Source organism: Corvus moneduloides, chromosome 6 (assembly GCF_009650955.1).
Source record: "Corvus moneduloides isolate bCorMon1 chromosome 6, bCorMon1.pri, whole genome shotgun sequence".
Taxonomy (NCBI): Eukaryota; Metazoa; Chordata; class Aves; order Passeriformes; family Corvidae; genus Corvus; species Corvus moneduloides.
The window spans coordinates 15,960,519-15,979,479 of record NC_045481.1 but is presented as its reverse complement, the minus strand read 5'-3'; the positions used below and the strand labels follow the sequence as shown (position 1 = coordinate 15,979,479).

Here is an 18,961-nt window from a genome sequence, read left to right as displayed (position 1 = left end):
AAATGCTGAGTGGGCCTGGTCCCTGCTGAATTGCAGGGGAGGGAAGTGGAAACTGGGGTAGAGTTGAATTTGTGTGACACATGTAGGAGATTGTTCTCATGCCAATACCTGAGGTGCATTTCAAAGGTGCCCAGCTGGTGAACAAATCTAGAAGATCTTTTTTTCTTGGACCTCTGAGCCCAGAACCCACAGAAAGATTCGGAGCTGAGATCTGACAAGTCTGCAGTAAGGGATGAGTGAATCTCAGCTAACCAGTTTGTCTAAGAGGACTGAATTTTTTATTGAATGAGTTCGTTGTGGCCTGAAAATGACTCCAGGAGTTGGAGCAAGGAGAGCCTTAATATTGCAAAAAAGAGCGGTACAAGATACAGTAGCTGAAAATTTAAAATTAGATAAGGCAAAAAATCAGGTGTGAATTTAAATATTATCAGCAATTAAGTACTAAGATACCTTACTTAGAAGGGTAGTGAATTTTCCATTTTGCAGTCTTTCATTAAGGCTCTTTCCAAGCTAATAGACTTTCTAAGATAAATCCTTGTAAAAGATAGAAGATAAATTTCCTAATGTGAACTGAAGCTACAGTCTTTATAAAAAAACCCCAAAAAACCTGGGAAAATTTTGTGTTACATTGAAGGTGTGACTTGGTGATGGTGAAAGTCTCCCTGACTCTCCCTAGCTCAGTGCCAGCAGAATTGGCTCTGTGTTCTACACTGAGGTCTAGTTTCCCTCCTGCCAATACACTGACAGCTCCCTGGCATTTGCATTTCTGCTGTGGACTTTGTGGCACAGTCTCTTTTTAGAAAGCTGAGAAACTCCTTCTAAAGATAAAAGGGGCAAAAAGTTACTTTCGTCTCCCACTCCATTCCATCCAATTGCTTTCCTCCACCTCGTCTTTCTACTTCTGCCTTTTTTTTCCATGATGTATTCTCCTAACATCAAATATTTCTGGAGCAACGGGGCTGCCAAACAGGAGTGCCACCAGCTCTGTCTGACAGCACATCTGTCAGCCCCCAGCCTCCACAGCTGGTGTGTGTTCGCTCAGGTTTCCCTCACAGCAAGCACTCGATCACTTCAGTAACTGCAGGTCAAACGTGCACTGAGCCCGGCTGGAGCTTCCCGGCGTGGATAGCCATTCATTTGCCAGCAGTCACACAACCTTATCATTAGCTTTTGCTTTAACTGGGAATGCTTTTGCGAAGCTGTCCTCTGCCAGTGTTAGACATTTCATTTTCTCAGGTCCTGTGTAAATGTAAAGGTTTCCAAGCTCCATCTGGTTCCAGTTACTCAAGCAGTAGAAATACACATGCTTCAGGAATTTGCAGACGGAGACTTACTGCTTTGCTGCCTTACACAATCCTTTACAAAGTTCACTATGCTCCGTTGCCTTCTGATATACCTGTAGTCTGTAAAACTATTTCCTCTGAAACTTACTGAGGTTAGAGAAACAAATAAGTTGAAAGTGTCAGGCCCTTCTTTCTAATAAGGTTAACCTGTCTGCACTACTAAATATGGCTTTATAACACACACACGCACACACACACACACACACACCCTTGACCACCAAAGACTGCCTCTTCCTGAAATCCCCCGTTCATATAAATACAGGAAGTAGAAATAAGAGAGGCTAAAATCGGATCTTCTTGGTAGTTTGCTTTCATTTCAGTGCTTGTTTAGTCCTCTGCCCTCCGATACTACTGAGCCTGAAGCTGGTTTTACACATCTTCCCCCTCACGCCCTTGAAATACCATCTTCAGTACAAAACCTGAGGATGTGGAAGTTCTGCTCAGCGATGGGATGGAATTGCTTTTCTGACCGAGGAACTCTCAAGCCACTGTGATACAGAAAGTGCCTTAAAGTTTGCTGTAATGATGAAAACATCAGCAGGAGACAAGGGAGCCAAGGATGACTCAGGGTAAGTCCTCAATCTTTAGTGACTGTTCATTTTTAATAGCTGTTGCTTTCCTTTTCCTACTTAACAAAGAGTTCTCGGCTGCATTTGTGAGCTGACTGCTGAGTTACCAGTTACACAGTCACCATGGTGTGGCATGACTGTGTTGTAATTTACAGTATTTCCTTTAACTGACAAGTTCCAACTAAAAACAAACTGCAATACCTTTATTTAGCTTGAACCTTAACTATTTAAGGAAGAAGGCTGAATCCCAAGCTGCAGTTTGGGGCAAAGGACAGAAAAAGGGACTTCTTTAGTTTTGGAAATGTGACAGAGCTTTTCTGGGAGGCTTGCTTTGTTTCTGCTCAAATGCAGAAGTGGATAAGGGCTCGTCCCTATGAGCTGATGGTCACTCCAGTTCCTGCATGCTAAGGTATACACAAATCCTGTCCCCAGACTCCCAGGAGATTTCAAATGTACTTTCTGTCAGGAAAAGACTACAGGCTTCCCTTACTTCTGGAGAAAACACTGCACCTTGCAGGAACAAGCCCCAGGAAAACAGTGGGAGAGAAAATGGGTTTTGACTCAGAGAACAGTCAGCTAGCTACTGGGATTCCAGGATATCCTCCCAAGGCTTGGTTGTATCATAAAGCCCATGCTGAAGCTGGGCATTTCTGTTTCCTGTTGTAAACAATGAGGGGAAAATTACATAGCTGCTGAAACTGTCAGTCACCCTCCCCTCCCCCTGCTTGGAAAACCATAATAATACCAGATATTGAGAATTTTTCTTATCTATCTGACACACTTAGCCTGTTTTCCATGAAGAAAAGCTCCTAGATATTTCTGTGATGGGTCCAGCAGAAGCAGCTCTGTGGGTGGGTGGATAGATATGGGATATTTGCATTTCCATTTGCTGAGGGTGCTGCCCTACTTAGAACACACTCAGTCAAAAAGGGGGTGAAATTGCTGCTGATAGGCCAGTGTGTGATGGTTTCACCATAGCACTTTTCCCAAATACACACAGAATCGGGGGGATGGAGGCAGAACCCTGCATTGCCATTGTCACTGCTTTTGCCTTGTTCAGTTTTTTGCAGTAAGTGGAACAATGCCACTCCTGTTTCAAGGTATAATTCCTCAGTTCCATGTAATATTAAACACTGAGGGACAAAGATCACACAGCCATCAGGAAAAAATGAAAGCATCCATTCCCTGTAGACTGGCAAGAGGAACTTACTAGATGGTAAACCAAAGAATTTGCACTTTGCAGTTATTCCCTGCATTTGTGACAGTTAAGATGTTAAGTATGATAAACGGGAAGATAAATTCGTTTATCTCTTTCTGAGATTATTCAAAAGGAGCCACATGCTTGCAAAGGTTTGTTTTCAGTCTAGAGTTGCAGCAGAAAGTAAACAAGCCATACACCCTAGATTTGGACTGTAAATCAAGTGGTTGGAGGAATATTGAAGCATCAATGGGCATGCTGCATGCATTCTTCATAGGTTTTTGAGCATCTGAAAAATTAGACAAGAATGACCTTTTATTTCATTAACTGATTGTCTTTATTTTCAATCTATCTCCTACTCATAAAAAGGAACTTGGGTGTTTTAAAATAGATTTTAATTCTTTCTGTTTACGTGCTATAATATCGCTGGAGATCCTCAAAATTACACTTTAGCATGCATACATTGTGGCTTCCAACACGTTACAGAATTAGAAACATTTCTAAATGGTGTTGAGCTGATTTCCTGTTATGGTTACACTGAATTAGGTGCAAATTATGCAAAGTATTTGGAGTTCATAGCTTTCAAAAGAAATGGCAACCTAAGGCAAGGTGTTGATGGAGAATCTGGACGTGATTTTAAAATTCTGTACACAAAAATTGCATGAGCAGTTGCTGAGATTGCCCCTCTGCTCAGCATAGTTTTAACATTAGTTAAAAGGGAAAGCTTACTCACATGCACAGAAACTATGGCAGTGCAAATTGTCATGGAAGTACCCCAGCAACTTGGAAATATCCGTGCATTCATTCCTAGTAAGGACTAGGGTCTGTTCTGCATGTAGTAAATCCATAAAGAAGTTTTGCTCATTTATATCTGTGAAATATCAGAAAGACACTGGGGAGAAATCTGCCTCCAGAATTAGCAGCTACTCAGAGAGGAATGAGGGAGAAGTGCAGCTAGGGGCTGGGTAGAAATCAACCTAATCAAATTCTTCCAAAATGCTATGGGAGAGAAGCAGGGAAATTTAACCACTAATTTTCACCTAGAGTCAGGCTAACTCCTAGGAACATTAATAAGTGGTGAGATCACAAAACATCTGGAGAAATGTGAGCTGCTTGACCATGGTGACCATGGTTTCATGTAAAGATATATGCCTTCACTCCAACATCTGGCAAATGTATGGAGGATATGATGAGTAGAGCAGACAGCAGCTGAGACAGAGATGCTATAAGTAAATATTGAATACATCTTTGAGATAATGGGTGTTTCAGATGGCTGAGGTGGGTTACAGTGGTTCTCATTCTGGGACACCGGGTTATCTAATGAAGTAACGATTGTGCAGCTCTTTGGTGACATGTCTTTTTGGCACAAAACCCACCATCACCGTTGACAGATTTCATGTGCTGAATGTAGACATCAAGACGTCAAGCACTGGACGAACTGTAAACTGAACAACTATCATAGGTTCACAGATTTTAGCTTCAGAAGGGAATGTTTTGATTGTCTAGTCTGATTTCCTGTGTAGAGCAGACCAGAGAACCTACCAAGCATGCTGTGACAACCATGAGTTCTGCTGGAATGGGAGTTTTCAGAGATTCACAGAATATTCTGTGATCCCACAAGGATTGTTGAGTCCAGCTCTTGAGCAAGTAGCCCATACAGGGATCAAACTCATGACCTTGCTGTTATTAGACGGCCACAAGAGCTTTGTTATCAAGGGGTTCTTCTACCCAGGCTACACATATGTCTCTGTAGTGCAGTAAATAAATCTTATACCAACTTTTACCAGGGAAAAAAATTCTTAGAAACTCATCAAGAGCCATCCTTTGTAAAGGGTTTAATCTCAGTTTATTTGAATCAGTGGAAAAAGTCCTGTCAGACTCTGGAAGTCTTGGAGCCAATGCAAAGTACTCCTCAAAGAAAACCTCCACCCAGAACCTGTGAGATGTGGTGTTTAAATGGGGAAGGGACGGCTCAGGCAACTGGAAACAAATCAGTGTTATTAAATCCCTGCTGTCTGTCAAGCTCTGATAAGGGATACACTTTCCAGTTGAGGGGGATGGTGCTCCTCAGGAAGGAAATCTCTGTGCTCAAGATGCATTGCACCAAGATTGGGATATCACCGTAAAGACACAAAAAAGGAGGTGCTCTCCAAAGCTACCTGAATTTGGTAGGGAGGAGACAAAAATCTCCTGAAATTCATTTAACTGAAAAGCTTTTTACAACCACACTCACTTGTTACATGATTTTTCCAGCGCTTCCAGTAAGTGAGTCCTTGCCAAAATTAGTGGATGCTTGGAGCACGTTGTGCAGTGGTACTGGTGGTAGCAGAGAGGGCAACGGTCCCACTGTTTTCTGGAGGACAGACCTCAGTGGGAATGTAGTCCCTTAGCAGGAACTTCTCGTCACTGCAGTCAGTCTTATACCAGTGCTCACAGGAAAGGGGGCACAACTGTAAGCAATATTCTAATCATCTACATTTTACTACAGGTTCAGCTAAATATAGTTTTTCACTTCCTGACCTAAATGGCTACGTGCCGGTTTGTATTGCTGGCTTTCCAACCTAGAGGCAACACAGGCTGAAAAATGTACATGTAAGTTGCACACATCTCCCTTGCTCTGTGTGCACAGGTACTCACGTAAAGCAGTGGGTCCTGGAGACCAGCTGGGAGTGTTGCTTGGCACAAATTTGGGCTGGCTCCATCCCTTATCAAACCACATGTACATGGTCCAGGTACTTTAGAGATTATCTATTTTACAGCATATTTCCAAATGATAGTAAGACCATATTTCCACTCATTCATCAGTAAAAATACATGGTTTCTCTGAGATCAACAATATAGGATTGTGAGACTCAGAAAAATCTCCAAAATGACCTGAATAATAGACATAAAAGAAAATACCTAAGCCAAATCCATTAGGAAGAAAAAAGCGGGAAAGTTTTAAATGCTTGTCTGGGCCAATTGATAAAGAGCACAGAAACCAAAGTGCCTTAGTGAAACTTGGACAAAATATTGTCCATCACAGACCTTTGACATTTATAATTTTGAAGGAGAAGGTTTTTTCCATTTGGGAACAGAAAGAAATAGCTTTTTGGAAGGGTAATTAGAAAGAACAGGCAGCTGTTTGTAATGTCTGGTCAAATTCTAGTGCAGGTAGAGTGCAGATATGGTCATCAAAAGCCCTTGGTGTCCCAGAAGTCTATCACACTTTTCCAACTGTATCAAAAGGCATTCCCCCTGTGTAGGGAAGGGTGTCTGTATGTTTGTGATTGTTTCAGTTGCCCTTTGTGAGGAATTACAAATTAATGAAGATGAATTTAGGTATTTGATATGTCATTATATTCTTTCTAATTAGATTTCAGATTAGAAAGAACCAGGGGAAAGCATGTTTAGCACATGTTCTGTAGAAGACCGAAGAGAGGCTATGATGCCTCTTGCTATAATGTCAACAGTTCTGGGTGGTCCTAAAGTCACAGGGGATGGGATGTGCTGAGATGGACCTGATCTTGACATTCCCAGTGTTCAGAGGAGCAGCTGAATCATAGATTATTTTGCTGACCTGGAGCCTTTAATTCCTTCTGATGAATTAAAGCAGAAATAGTTACAAAGCTGAGATGTTTGATCATTATAAAAAAATTTAGTTTTAAAGTATTCATACTACCAAAGAAGACTTTCAGATTTCTCTAGATCAAAACTGAGAAAACAAGAATGAAAGGAGACTATGTTTCACTGCAGAAGAGAGTTTAAGAAGGCTTTCAAGAACCAGCAGAAGCAGTTAATGCGAAATCATGCTAGAAGGGCAATGAAGTTGCAAATCTTGTATCTCAAAACAGGCATTGGTTTGCAGTGGTCTGCAATTCAGTCTGTGTCCTACATTACTTCCTAATCCTAATTTTGAGGTTTGTTTTTTTCTGTGGTGTTGGGTAGGTGTTTCATGATGAGTAACACAGAGGAATCTCTAGAGTAAATGCTCATCTGGAGCCAGGCAGGAGCTAGAAAAAAATCCCGCAGTTGTCTTTAATTTAACTTCTGTCCACCCACCCCAACACACCCACCCCCCACAGAGCTCCTGTGACCTCTCACAGGTCCCTACAGAATTGCTTTTCTGGTGACCAAATACAAAACCCACCTGTTTCCCCTTGCATCTTTGTCCATGGGGTTCTGACTGGCTGGCATCTCACACTGGAGCTGGTCCCCAAGGCAGGTGGATTGGGGATGCTGTGACCACATCTGTTTGCCACACCTGCAGGTTGCATTACTGGACCAGTTTCAGGTAAGGGAGGTTGGAGCCCACTCCAGCTTTGAGCATTACTTTATCCTTAGGGAATGCTATTGCAATGCAGATACGTAGGTAAGTACACCCCTAAGTAAATGGTGGTTATTTTCAAAAGTCATCCAAAAAGTCAAGACCTCGTGCTTGCTGACCTTATACTCCCTGTACCACAGTTGTCAGATATGAGTAATAATTTAGTATCAGCACTTAAATCACCAGTGCAACACAAGAATTGATTAATTAAAGTTTGTTCAGAGTTTTTAAGGTGTCAAAGGCAAGATGATTCTGATGTTAATAGGAGAAGAGCTTGAAAATCACTGTTCTGCTCAGGTTGGGTAGGTACACCAGTTTCTCAGGGTTACAAGATCTGTTGCAAAAATTCTGCTGGTCAATCAATTATATATGTTTTAGGAGAAATAGCCTTTATGGCATGTTTAATTTGAGGATGAGGAGATCACAAATCTGCCAATTTTTTGTTTCCCCAGTTTCACAAACTTTAAGGGAGGTTGTATGTGGACAGGTAAGTGATTTTTTTTTTTGCCACTGTTAGTATTTGTTGATTATTATGTCTGAGCTGGAGACATCTGGAATGCTTGTTACATCTTCTATAACGTTAAACACAGTCAAACATTAATATTCTAAAATAATTCCTGCCTGTCTGCCTGTACAAGAAAATGTCTTTCTTAAAATCTAGGCACAGGTACATGAGAGGTTTAGTGAAGGTGCTTTCTTCTCCAGAATTTGCTGAATGAGAAGAGGCAATGCCTGCACAACCTTAGGAGGCATGGCCTGTGTTCCTGAGTGTGTTCTCTGAGCTGTAGAACTTGTTCAAAGCTAGGTTAGGTTACCAGAAGTACTGGCCATGGGCCACAGGGGACATTGTATGGCACTTGTGGGGTAAAACCAGAGGGGTCCCCCCATGAATTTGAAGAGCAAAGTGGCTGAGGGGATATGTATGACCAAGTCCTGTCCTGCATACACAACACTTGAATGAGGGTGCACAGCTTTTCCCGGAGAGCCAGCCAGCAGTGGAGTACTCTGAAATTCATTGTTACTAGGTGGGACACATCTGTACTGCAAAGTGGGACATGTAAAACTGCTGGGCACACCCTGGCTCTGACACTGATCTGGCTGCACAAAGGTGAGAAGACAGCCGAACAGGCAGGCAGGCATCCATGGAGAACTATCCACCGAAAAAGGTGCACAGGGTCAAAATCTGTCAAACCGCATCTATGACTCCCAGCCAGAGAGGGCTGCCTGGGGTACACAAGGGTGAGGAGAGTTGTCCTTGTGCAGTGGTTGCACCCATCTGCTGTGGAGGGCAGGGCTGTTATACAAGGTTGCCTGTGTGTATGCTGTATTTTTTTGGCACTCCACTCTCCCTCCACCACTCTGTTTGGCAACCCCGATGTGCTCATACAGTGCAGGAAAGCAAGTGCCAATCCCTTCCTCCCACCCTGGCAAGGGGAATTCCTAAACCACACAGATGCACATGGCTTAGTTGGAGCCATGCTCTGGTGTCAGTCTGGAGTGACTCTCTGGAGTTCGAGCTGGCTGAGTTCAGAATCCATCCCAGGCTGCCAGGTGTTTGCATCTCAGAGAGGCAAGGCAAGCTTTCAGCTGGTGTCCTTTAACCGTGAAGTGTGGGGCAGGATGTGTCTGTGAAAGCACCTGGTAACACAGCACTGCAAAGCAGCTGTGGTCGAGGGAGCAGTGCTGTTTAACCTGCGCAAATGAAATAGACATACAAGTGTCACCCAGTATGGTAAATATTGTAGCCACAAGCCTTTCCTCTGTCCATTCTGTACCTGTCTGAGCTATCTAAAGTAGTTCTACCCACCTCCAGAAATAAGATCCCTCTATACCCTGCTGGAGGGGAACGTAAAAGCAGTGCTTTCCTCAATATAATCAGTCACAAGAGTTTCAAAGTGCTTAGCTCCTCTTTGCCTGCACCCAAAATGGTATAAATCTTTTTGCAAGTGAAGATGATTACTTGAGCAGTAAAGGATTAGCAGATGTGAGCATTGCATAGCTGGTTGTGCTAGTCACATTTTCCTAAATAGACATTCTGTTAGATGCACGCGAGCCAGGGAGTGCTATGGAATGCAGCTCTTTTCAAATAGATGAATATATACATGCCTGTGTGTGTGCCTTTCCCAGACTTTCTGTAAGCCTTTTGCTAAACAGGGAATGCATTTATGTCTGAATAAAGGATTTCTGCTTTCTGTATTACTAGTAACTTAAAAGGGGACAAAATGTTTCCAGTAATTGTAATCACATTGTGTGATTAATATAAAGTCCTTGTGTGTATGAAAGGATCTCTGGGTGTTTAATGGATATTAAGCCTCCCAACAACCAGCTGAAGGCAAGTACTGTCACTATAGGAAGGGAAACTGAGGCACGAATTAATGGAGCTGATTTGATTATAGTCACTTACTTTGTAGCCCAATCGCCTGGATCCTTGTTAAGCAGTGAAACCTTGATCTTCCCCAGACCTTCCTTTAAGTTTGGGGTGATGCTAGGAGCAGAATCCATTTCTCAGAAAGCCTTTTCTTTTTGGTGGATGAGTTCCCTGCTTGATTATGGAGCTTCCTCAGTGTTTACACAGCCTCTACAGCTGAAGCAGAAGTGGTGTGTTAGAGGGGTGTGGAAGTGGTGCTCTTTCTGAAGTACCCTCCATTGCCCTGGATGAGGAGGAGCACGAAGCCCCACCCTAAGAGTTGTTCTCTGAGGCAGGCCTGGAATCCGGGCTCTGATAGTGATCCTGCAAAGGGTGGGGCTGCTGGGATTTGCTCTAGGTGACTCCTTGGGGTCTGTGTATCTCCTGGTAGGGTTGGAAGACCTGCCTAACTGCTTGAAATTATCTCCTGACCACGTTAATTAGTACTTTCTCTTTGCTTTTGCAAGTCTAATAAATTGTTGGGGAATTTCAAGTGCTTTGTTGAAAGCAACTGAATACAGACAACCTTGTGGATGCTGGGAAAACTTTGCCAAATATAGGGAATCCACACAGCTCATGTACGTCCCTCCCATGGCCCTCCAGAGAAAGCCAGCCTTTTGAAGTCTCTCTCTTGTAAAAGCAGCTGTTGGGGAGAACAGAAAGCAGCTGCAGCCCCTTGTGAACTGGACTAAATTTTCTGCTGCTTGGAAAAATTCACCAAGGAAACAGAGAGAGACCAACAAATAGCAGAGTCTGGAGACAGACAGCACTGCTGGCTACCTGCATCACTGTTCTGCAAATTGCTAGCAGACTTCTAGGCAAAAAAAGTTGTCATACATACTTGGCTAAATGACAGCCTGGGACCTGGCCCAACCTTTCATCTTGCCTGCCAAGAATCTTTCTGTTCTCTCTTTCCTTTTTTGCCCCCTTGAGTTCTCTTCAAGGAATTTGTCACTCCTGATACCCCCCCACAAAACAAGAAACCAGGCAAAGCTCAGAGCTTCTCCTGCTGAATCAACATACAGGATAGAGCTTGGCTTTGGGCAACTTTCCTTTCTGTCCGTAGGACAAATATGTAATACAGAACATTTTTGTGTTATTCAGTCCTGAATTCCCATTCTAATCCTTTCTTAGGATTAGAAAGTAGTTAGTTTTAGGCTGGATCTCATTGGTAACTTCTCCAGCCAAAAGGGAAAATGACTGTTACCCTCCCAGCAGAGATGGGTCCTCAGTGCTGGGAAACCAGTAGAGATTGCAGGAGGGGTGCTGTGAAGAGCAGCCTGAGACAGGGATAGATGATGGGGTTAGTCCCTTGGCTGGGAATTCTGCTGTCTCCCTTTGCTATTAGAGCTAGCTGTCTAGGTCTAGTCTGGATTTATCCTGCCTCACTTTAGGTGTTTAATTGTTGTGTCCCATTTAGGTACCTATGCACCCATGGTGATCTCTGTCTTTGTGGAGAAGCAGCAGCTCCAGGGAGTAATTAAGGGTGATTGGTGCCATTGGGCTGAATCCAAGTCTTGTATTTGTTCAGGCCTCACCAAGCTGAGCAGGGAGCCAGGCCATAGAGCTGTGCCCTGCACTAACCTTCTTCCCTCCACTGGCCTCTTGTGTCAGAGTGTCCCAGTATCAGACAAGCAATAGCAGGCTGGAGGTGGGGGTGGCTGCAGCGTGGGTATTTGGTGGTGTCTGGTGGAGCTGACAGGTTTGCCTTGCTGCTTGGCAGGTTCTGTAGTCACATGCTGAGCTGTCAGTCACTGCAGGGGCATTTTAGCAGTTTCTGACACTGCTCCACTAACCAGCCCTTTGGTCCCAGGCTGTCCCACCAGCACAGGATGACAAGGGCCATGGCCACCCACAGGGCAGGTTCCTCAACTTAGCAAACTACAACACCTCTCCCACCCTGAATTTCTAATTGTTTCTAGGTGTTCTGGAGGTGTTCACCACTAGAAGGTGATGAGGGACCATGTCCTTTCATCACCTTTCCATATCCCTGAAATACCCAAACAAGCCCTTTTCTTCTTCCTCTCCTTCCCTCAGGAAAGCAGATCTCTAACTTTGCCCCAGTATGAATACAGGCAGGGACCCTATCAGGTAATAAAGCAAGAAATAAACACATTTCTCTAATGCCTAATCAAAGTTAAAGAGGCATATGAAACTGCTAGAGTAAGGCTTAAGGAGGACAGAGAAAGAGTAGGTTCACAGATTTAGATATTTATTTTTTTCCCTAAGAGCACCACGTATTGAAATCCATTCTCACTGACACTGGAAGGAAATCTTACCCAAACCATGAATATCTGTGTGTAAGCAAGTCACTTTCTGGGGTGCCTTCTGAGAGGAGAGACCTCAGAAGTCCTGCACTCTGCTCCTTCAGATACTGCAGAATGAAAGTCCAGTGGATTTACTTCCCTTGGCAAAACGACCATTTCTAGTTGCAAATCATGACTGAGATAAGCGTTTGCAGATATTTCTTAGTACAGAGGAAAACTGCTCAGCGTTATGCAAGTTTGTGTGGTTAGCCTCTCATGTCTACACTCAATCCACTCACAGGGTGAGCAAGGCCATAGCTTTTCATAACCAGTCTCATGTTTCTCTAAATATTTTGCCCAGGTTTTTGGCTCTAACACATCATGCAAATTTCAAATAATTTTGAATATATGGGGTTTGAAACAGAATGGCTTTATGAAAGCTAAACTGCAGTCTATTCTTAATAAAGTTTGAATTGGAAATTTGTCCCTCTACTTTATTTTCCGTTTCCTTTTCCCCTCTTTGTTAGGTGATTACAATGTAGAAAAGCATTCCCTGGGTTTCCATTCCTGACTTCCTTCCTGTCCAGATGAGCTGGAAAGGGAAAGCTGAAAGGCAAAACCTCTGCTCATCACCTTGACCCTTCAGTAAAAGCAGGGGTGCTCTAGGCTTCCAACACTTCAGGTGTTTTTGGAATGCAGAAAACAAGCCCTTCTCTCCAGGTTGTGGCTCGTCTGGGCCCCTCTCAAGCACTGACATGGGAGGGTGAGGGAGGTCTGGGCTTTCCTTATAGTCTTAAAGCTTAGGAAGTTTTTTCTCTTCTTCACAAGATTTGCTTCTGGTTCGTGCACTGCACAAGCTTTTCCAGAGAAGTTGAATTATCCAGCAAACATGTTTGCAGTTTTTTGTTGAGGAAAATATCTGTTCTTTAGCCACTCTGACTCTGCCTTGGCTGGTGCTTCAGCAGCTCTCTTCTCTGAAAGGAAGGGCCTTGCAGAAGTATAAACAATCCTTCATTGCCTGAACACAAAGAAAAATCTTTGGTTTTGCTGATACATTGAAATTCCAAAGAGAATAATTTGGGTTTGAAAAATAGGCAAAGGACAAATGCCCTGAAAATCTCTGATTATAAATGTGGGGAAGAACAACTTATCATTAAGGGTGTTAGGAAGGGAGTAGTCCTAATAAAACCTGCAAAGTGGTTTTGACTTGCCAAAGTATGCTTTGACTGAGTAAAAAGACAGTTGATGTTTGTGAGACAAATTGTTGAGTGCAAAATATATACATACAAGATTACATAAAGGCAGCAGTTCAGTTTGTGAATACCAGCCAACACATGTGACCCCAACTGGATATAGTAGCCCCAGTCCAGAGTGGAGCCACAGGCAGCATATTCCATTATTGCTCCTGAATGCAGGAAGTGGCATAGACTGAAGGGGAAAAAAAACAGGGGGGGGGCTTTGGAAGAAGGGCTCTTCCTTCAGGGAATTTTTGGATTTTTTTTTTTATGTTGTTTCTGACCATGCCATGGCTGTGAATGTGTGTGAGAAGGCTTGTTTGTTAGTAGAGCTGACCTGGGAACGATCAGTAATATGAATTAGCTTGTACTTTTTGGAGGGTTTTATGCATATGCGATTCTTTATATCATACATGACTTTGTGTATTTAAATGGAGGGACAGACCAAATGAACCTAGGAAACATGGAGAAACAGGAAACCTAGTAAACATTTAGTTGCAGCTCCCCACTCCTTGAGAGCACTCTTTGCTGAAAGGTTGTTGACAAGGTCAGACAAGAGGGTCTGACAGGGGTATTGCTGCTGTTTCTCTATAGGCACATACAGTTCAGCTTGACTAATTTAGGAGGAAGCAGCATTGAAGGGTTTATGGGGAAGCACTGCAGTCACCCCATACTTCTCTGTTCCTGAGTTACTTGGCCCTGCTGCTCTTGCCCTTGGAGAACCATCACTGGTCCTGAACACCAGGTGTGTGCTCTGATGAGGGACAGTGATTACATGTCCCTCACAGCATCAGTAGCTCTCCTCCAGCAAGGCTTCTGGAGAGCTGACCCGACTCCTCACCTTTCAATAGGGGCAAGACTCTGCTCAGTTCAAATGTCGATAAACTGCAGTCACATCCTTTGTGTGCATTATGGAAGTAAGGAGGAAAACACATGTGTTAGCTTTAAACCTGGTAATGGCAGCAGCCAGGGCACTAGGGCTTAGCACAAGCTTGGTCATTCTGCCCGTGAGCTCCATGTGTTTGTGCACAGCCTGCTCCTGAGGCTCAGCTCCTTCAAGCTAGCCCAGCAATCCTTTCTGTGCTCTGCAGGCAACAGTGCAACTCCACACAGTTCCTCCAGTGTGCTGCACATCTATCAGACCTTCAAGCCGAGCCACGTACTGTGTAAGACACAAATCTGGTGTCATATGTGAGCAGAAAACTCTGTGGCTACTTGTTACTTAATAAATTGACACATGAATTAGAGCTCTTCCACAAGTGGCCATGACACTTTTTGCCCTTGAAGTATAGCAGAACTTGTTAATTTTTGTAACTTGCTCTGTTGGTTTTCACCAGGGTGGTGAGGGCTTGGTGAATTGGTGAGTGGTTTAAGGGTAGGTGAGCTGTCCCACACCTGATCCCTCTGTGCCATTAATGGAGCTCCCTGGCAGGATGATGACTTGCTCCACTTCGGCAAACTTCTATGACCATGTGCAAACAGGGTCCAGCTATGTGCAAACCTCTGCTAGCCTTCACAGAAGTGGGCATTTGGGAATCCCTGGCAGGTACAGAAGAGCTCACAGAAGTGAGACTTCAGTTGCAGAGTGCAAAATTTACTGTCGAAACTGATGGTGCTTCTAACAGAAAGTGGAGTAGGTGGGAAACAGGGAGTTTTGCTGAGCTATGAGGTGTCAGGGTGTTTAGGAGACCCTTGGTTTGTCTTACCTTTTGGCAGCTAGAAGAGCTGATGCCTTGGCTGCTAAGCTTGGTCCTTCCCAGGCTGAGCCAAAACTCCTGGACGTGCAGAGCGTCAGCTGTATACCAAAGACCAAAGAGTCGAAGGGTGGACAATTAAGTAGAGTAGGAACAAGGGGACCAGTGAGGAGGAGGAAGTGCTCTGCCAACCACAGGTTCTCCACAGACCACAAGCTGAGAAGCACAACTTCCTGAGCTATAAACTTGTCACCAGGGTGGACCAGTAACATAAGCATTCTGCAAGGTAGGAAGGACACTGGACAGGCAAGCCTGCCTCATGGGACACACCAAACTGCTCACATCCTTTCCGTTATCCAGTTTTTATGTTCATCCAAGAACCTTACAGTGCAAGAAGCTCTCATGGCTTGCTTAACACCCTGCATCTTTTCCCTCTCTTTCTGCCTGTCAGACAACAAGAAACCTGTTTATTTCTGACTAGAGGGTGATAATTAGCTGGGTGTGATCCCTGAAGATCTCAGATTCTCTTTCTACTTTTGGATTTTTTCATTGTTGGTTATTTTATTTCTGTTTGTTGGTTTGCCTTTTGTCAGATCCCTTGGCTGTTATGAAAAAGCATTTATTAAAACCTGAATTTTCTGCAAGTCAGGGTTCACATTTGCCACACAAAGTTAGCTTTTGTGCTATGGGTTTTTCAATATATCACTTTGCTGCCTTCCCATCTTCCTAATACTCTGTTTTATGATGAAACAACTCTAGAATTTCAAAGGCATTGCAGCTCTTCCTGCAGCTAGGTTGGGTTCAGGGTCTCACTTCACTTTCTTCCAACTCACCTGTTGGAAAAAAGAAATAAGAACCCAGCTAGGTGACAAAAGCCAGGTCCAGAGAGTAAATGCATCCTTCTCCTTCATCTTGGAATAATTTAATCTGAACTGATCAAGTGATCAAAGATGGGCTGGTTTATGACAGTAAGTAGATGGCATAAAAAAATGGCCATTTCTAAGATGTAAGCAAAATGAAGCTTGATGTCCTCTAGCTGTGGCACTGCATAACTTCCCTCACAATGAACTGAAAGTAACAGCACATGAATTCACATGTGTTTGAATAAAGATTTTTACTGAGTCCGTGCAGCTTGGACACCAAGCTACCTACATTAAATGTGTTCCTCAACACCTGTCTAATCAGAAGTGATACCAAACCAAAGAAAGCATAGGCAGCTCTGTCTCTTGCAATGGGTGAAGCCTTGTGCTTTAGCTGCTGCTCGTGTAACTCCGATTATTCCTGTAAGGAAAGAAGGTGACTGTGAAGGAAAGGGATACAGAGATCTGCCTCTATTACCAGTGGCACAGAGCCCTGCAACCAAGCCCAGCTGGGTTGGTTGTGACACAGGATGTGAGCCAGACCTGTGAGTCTTCTGTCAGTCTTTTAATCTCAGCGCTGTCATCTCACCCTTCTCCATGAAGCTCCATGCTCTCAACTGTCTCTTTTAACTACAGGCATTAACAGCACTATCAACTTCCATCAGGACTGCTGTGTTGACTTCAGGAGTCTTTGACTATCTTTTCCTCCTGTTTCAGGTGCTCCTGGTAACCTCTTTTGCTGTGCTTGAAGGGTTTCCACATGTCAGCTGCAGTCACAAGCTGGCTTGTCCCAAGTGGTATCCCTTCAGGTACCAGGTAGCTTTGGTGCAAAAAAAGTCACTCTATCACCTGGCACATGGAGTTTGTGACTGTGTCTTTCTCCCTCAGTATCAAGCCAGCTGGAACACATTTTAAGACCTGCTGCCGTTTCACACAATTGCTGTGTGTCTCAGCTGCCTCAGGGAAATTCAGAATGACCAGCCGCATATAGTCCAGCCAGGAAGCCCTTAGTGTCAGCAGGTTTGTGGCAATATTTTTAAACCCCCTGCAAAGGTATGCTCAGGCCTTCACCTGCACGAAATTCAGTGGATTATATCCCCTTGCTGTTCTGCTGACTTCTGGGAATATTCAATTGGCAAGTGTGGCTCCTGGTTTCTAAAGCAATGAGTCATTGTGTACATTACTTCAGTGTACAGTCACTGTGAAGTAATTCAAACCACCATTGTCATTATTATTGCCTCCAACAAGCAACCTGATACCTTCTGCCAGCCCGGGGCGGGTGTGTGAATGTAATCACTGTGCAATTAATTAGCCTGTGCTGCCAGTCAGTATGCAGCACACAGCTTCCTGCTTCCCAACTGAATCCAGTTTAGCAGAGCTACTGCAAGATTTAAAGGTGCTTTGCAGTAAGAACTTAATAAAAGAAAAGAAAAGTAAGCAGCTCTAGGGCCAGCTTTTCATCACACCTAGCAAAATGAACACCTGCTCTTATCAGCCAAAGGGTTTTGCAGGACTGTGGCACAAGAACAGAGTTTTATGTCATTTTGAAAACTGTGAGTTTAGAAATCATCTGACACGTGAATTCTGAGTGAGCAAAACAGGAAAGGCCAGCTGCTCACCGTGGTGGCCCTGGAAATCCCTTCAACTGGCAGCACAGCAAGAACCCAGGAGCTGCCTAGGCTCCCTCCTCTCTGTGCAGCCACAGAGCTGCCACAGAGCCAGATTAAATTGCTGGATTAAGCGCTTCCACAGCCCCATCCAAATCTTTGTGACAGCTGTGCCCAGGACAGAAGTCAAACATCGGTGCCATAACTACGTCAACTGGTATGTCATGGGTCACAGCATTACAGCTGAAAAAGGTCTGGGAGGTCATTCACTCCCATTTCTTAGCCAGCACAGATTTGATTCGATAAAGTGTGTGCTACTGCTCCAAACATGGCATTTCAAGAGATTTGGGCAATGCAATCTTTTTCCTCTTCTCTTGGGAATTTATCCATCATCTCTTAAAACTCACTGACAGGAAATGTCTCGCCAAACATTCCCCTGATTTCATATGATCCCATTAATGACTCTTCCTGCCTTTCCTTTTACCAAAGTCTCCCCTTTCACTCAGCTGTGCTTTCCTCCCTCTTGTACAGGTACAAGAGCCTGCTTAGTTCCTTCCAGGCTGGTCTGGCTTTTGAGAGGAGAATACCTCATCCCTTAGGGCCTCCAAACTATTAGACTCCTGCCAAAAAAAGCCTTACCCACTGCCCTAAATTTGCTATACTGAAAGACTCCACATTTTCAAATAATGAGATTTTCCATTAAGACAAATATTTTCAGGCTCTTCCTTTTTCATCTTGTATGTCCGAGTTTGGAAGTATTTTCTATTTTCTATCCATTCTCCAAAATTTAGACCCTACATGCAGCCACACGTGTTGGAAGATCAGTTCTGTTATTTTTCTTCACCAGCCTGTTCTCACTGCCAAACCCCAGCTGGTGCTGTGAGCAGGGCTCTGTCCAGAGGGTGTGCTCCTGAGAGGGAGCAGAGGGATGGATGCCTACACCCGCTGTGGGGAACCCTGTGCCAGGGTTACTGTGTGCCTGATGCTCACCAGGTCCAAGCTGGTTTGTGTTACTTTCCTGACTTTGTTGATAACCCTCATTTCCCTCCAGGCAATGGGATTTCTGAGCACCAGTGCTTTGCTGGCCGCACCTTACATAATTAATGGCTAACAAAGTTCAGCATCACAGGAGCTATGGCCGTATGTGTCACCTGCTGGTGCCACAGCAGGACATTATCAGCATCGACCTCCTTTTGTTTCACACATCATTCAGATGTGATCAGGTTCATGTCTATGTGACTAAACAGGGGAGTAACTTTTGCTGTTATGGAACATTTCGTTTTAACTCAGCTTTCCTTCCCTTCAACTCATTACTTCTTTCCTACTACTGAATATGAATATCGCCATCCAACACATGTTTTCCTTTCATATGGTTACAAGGCTTATTTTTGGTTGTTTCTTCTGTTTCAAAACCCTGAGAGATTAATCAGGTTAACTTCCAAAAGCTGTCTTCCATTGTTTTACTCTATACGTTCAGATGAAATTGATTAAAATCA

The 18,961-nt window shown here is 43.8% G+C and overlaps 1 protein-coding gene across 2 annotated transcripts in view; it reads left to right on the top strand.

Moving 5' to 3' along the window:
* Positions 1-1,382: 1,382 nt before the first annotated feature.
* The window catches only part of RIN3 (Ras and Rab interactor 3), a 67,707-nt gene continuing 50,128 nt past the window's right edge, over positions 1,383-18,961 (top strand). The window contains exon 1 of one of the 2 annotated variants that reach the window (XM_032112592.1): positions 1,383-1,912. In XM_032112592.1, coding sequence (XP_031968483.1) covers positions 1,866-1,912 — 47 coding nt within the window. In that variant the 5' untranslated portion in view covers positions 1,383-1,865. The remainder of the gene's footprint in view (positions 1,913-18,961) is intronic. The other variant, XM_032112593.1, reaches the window with a different exon arrangement.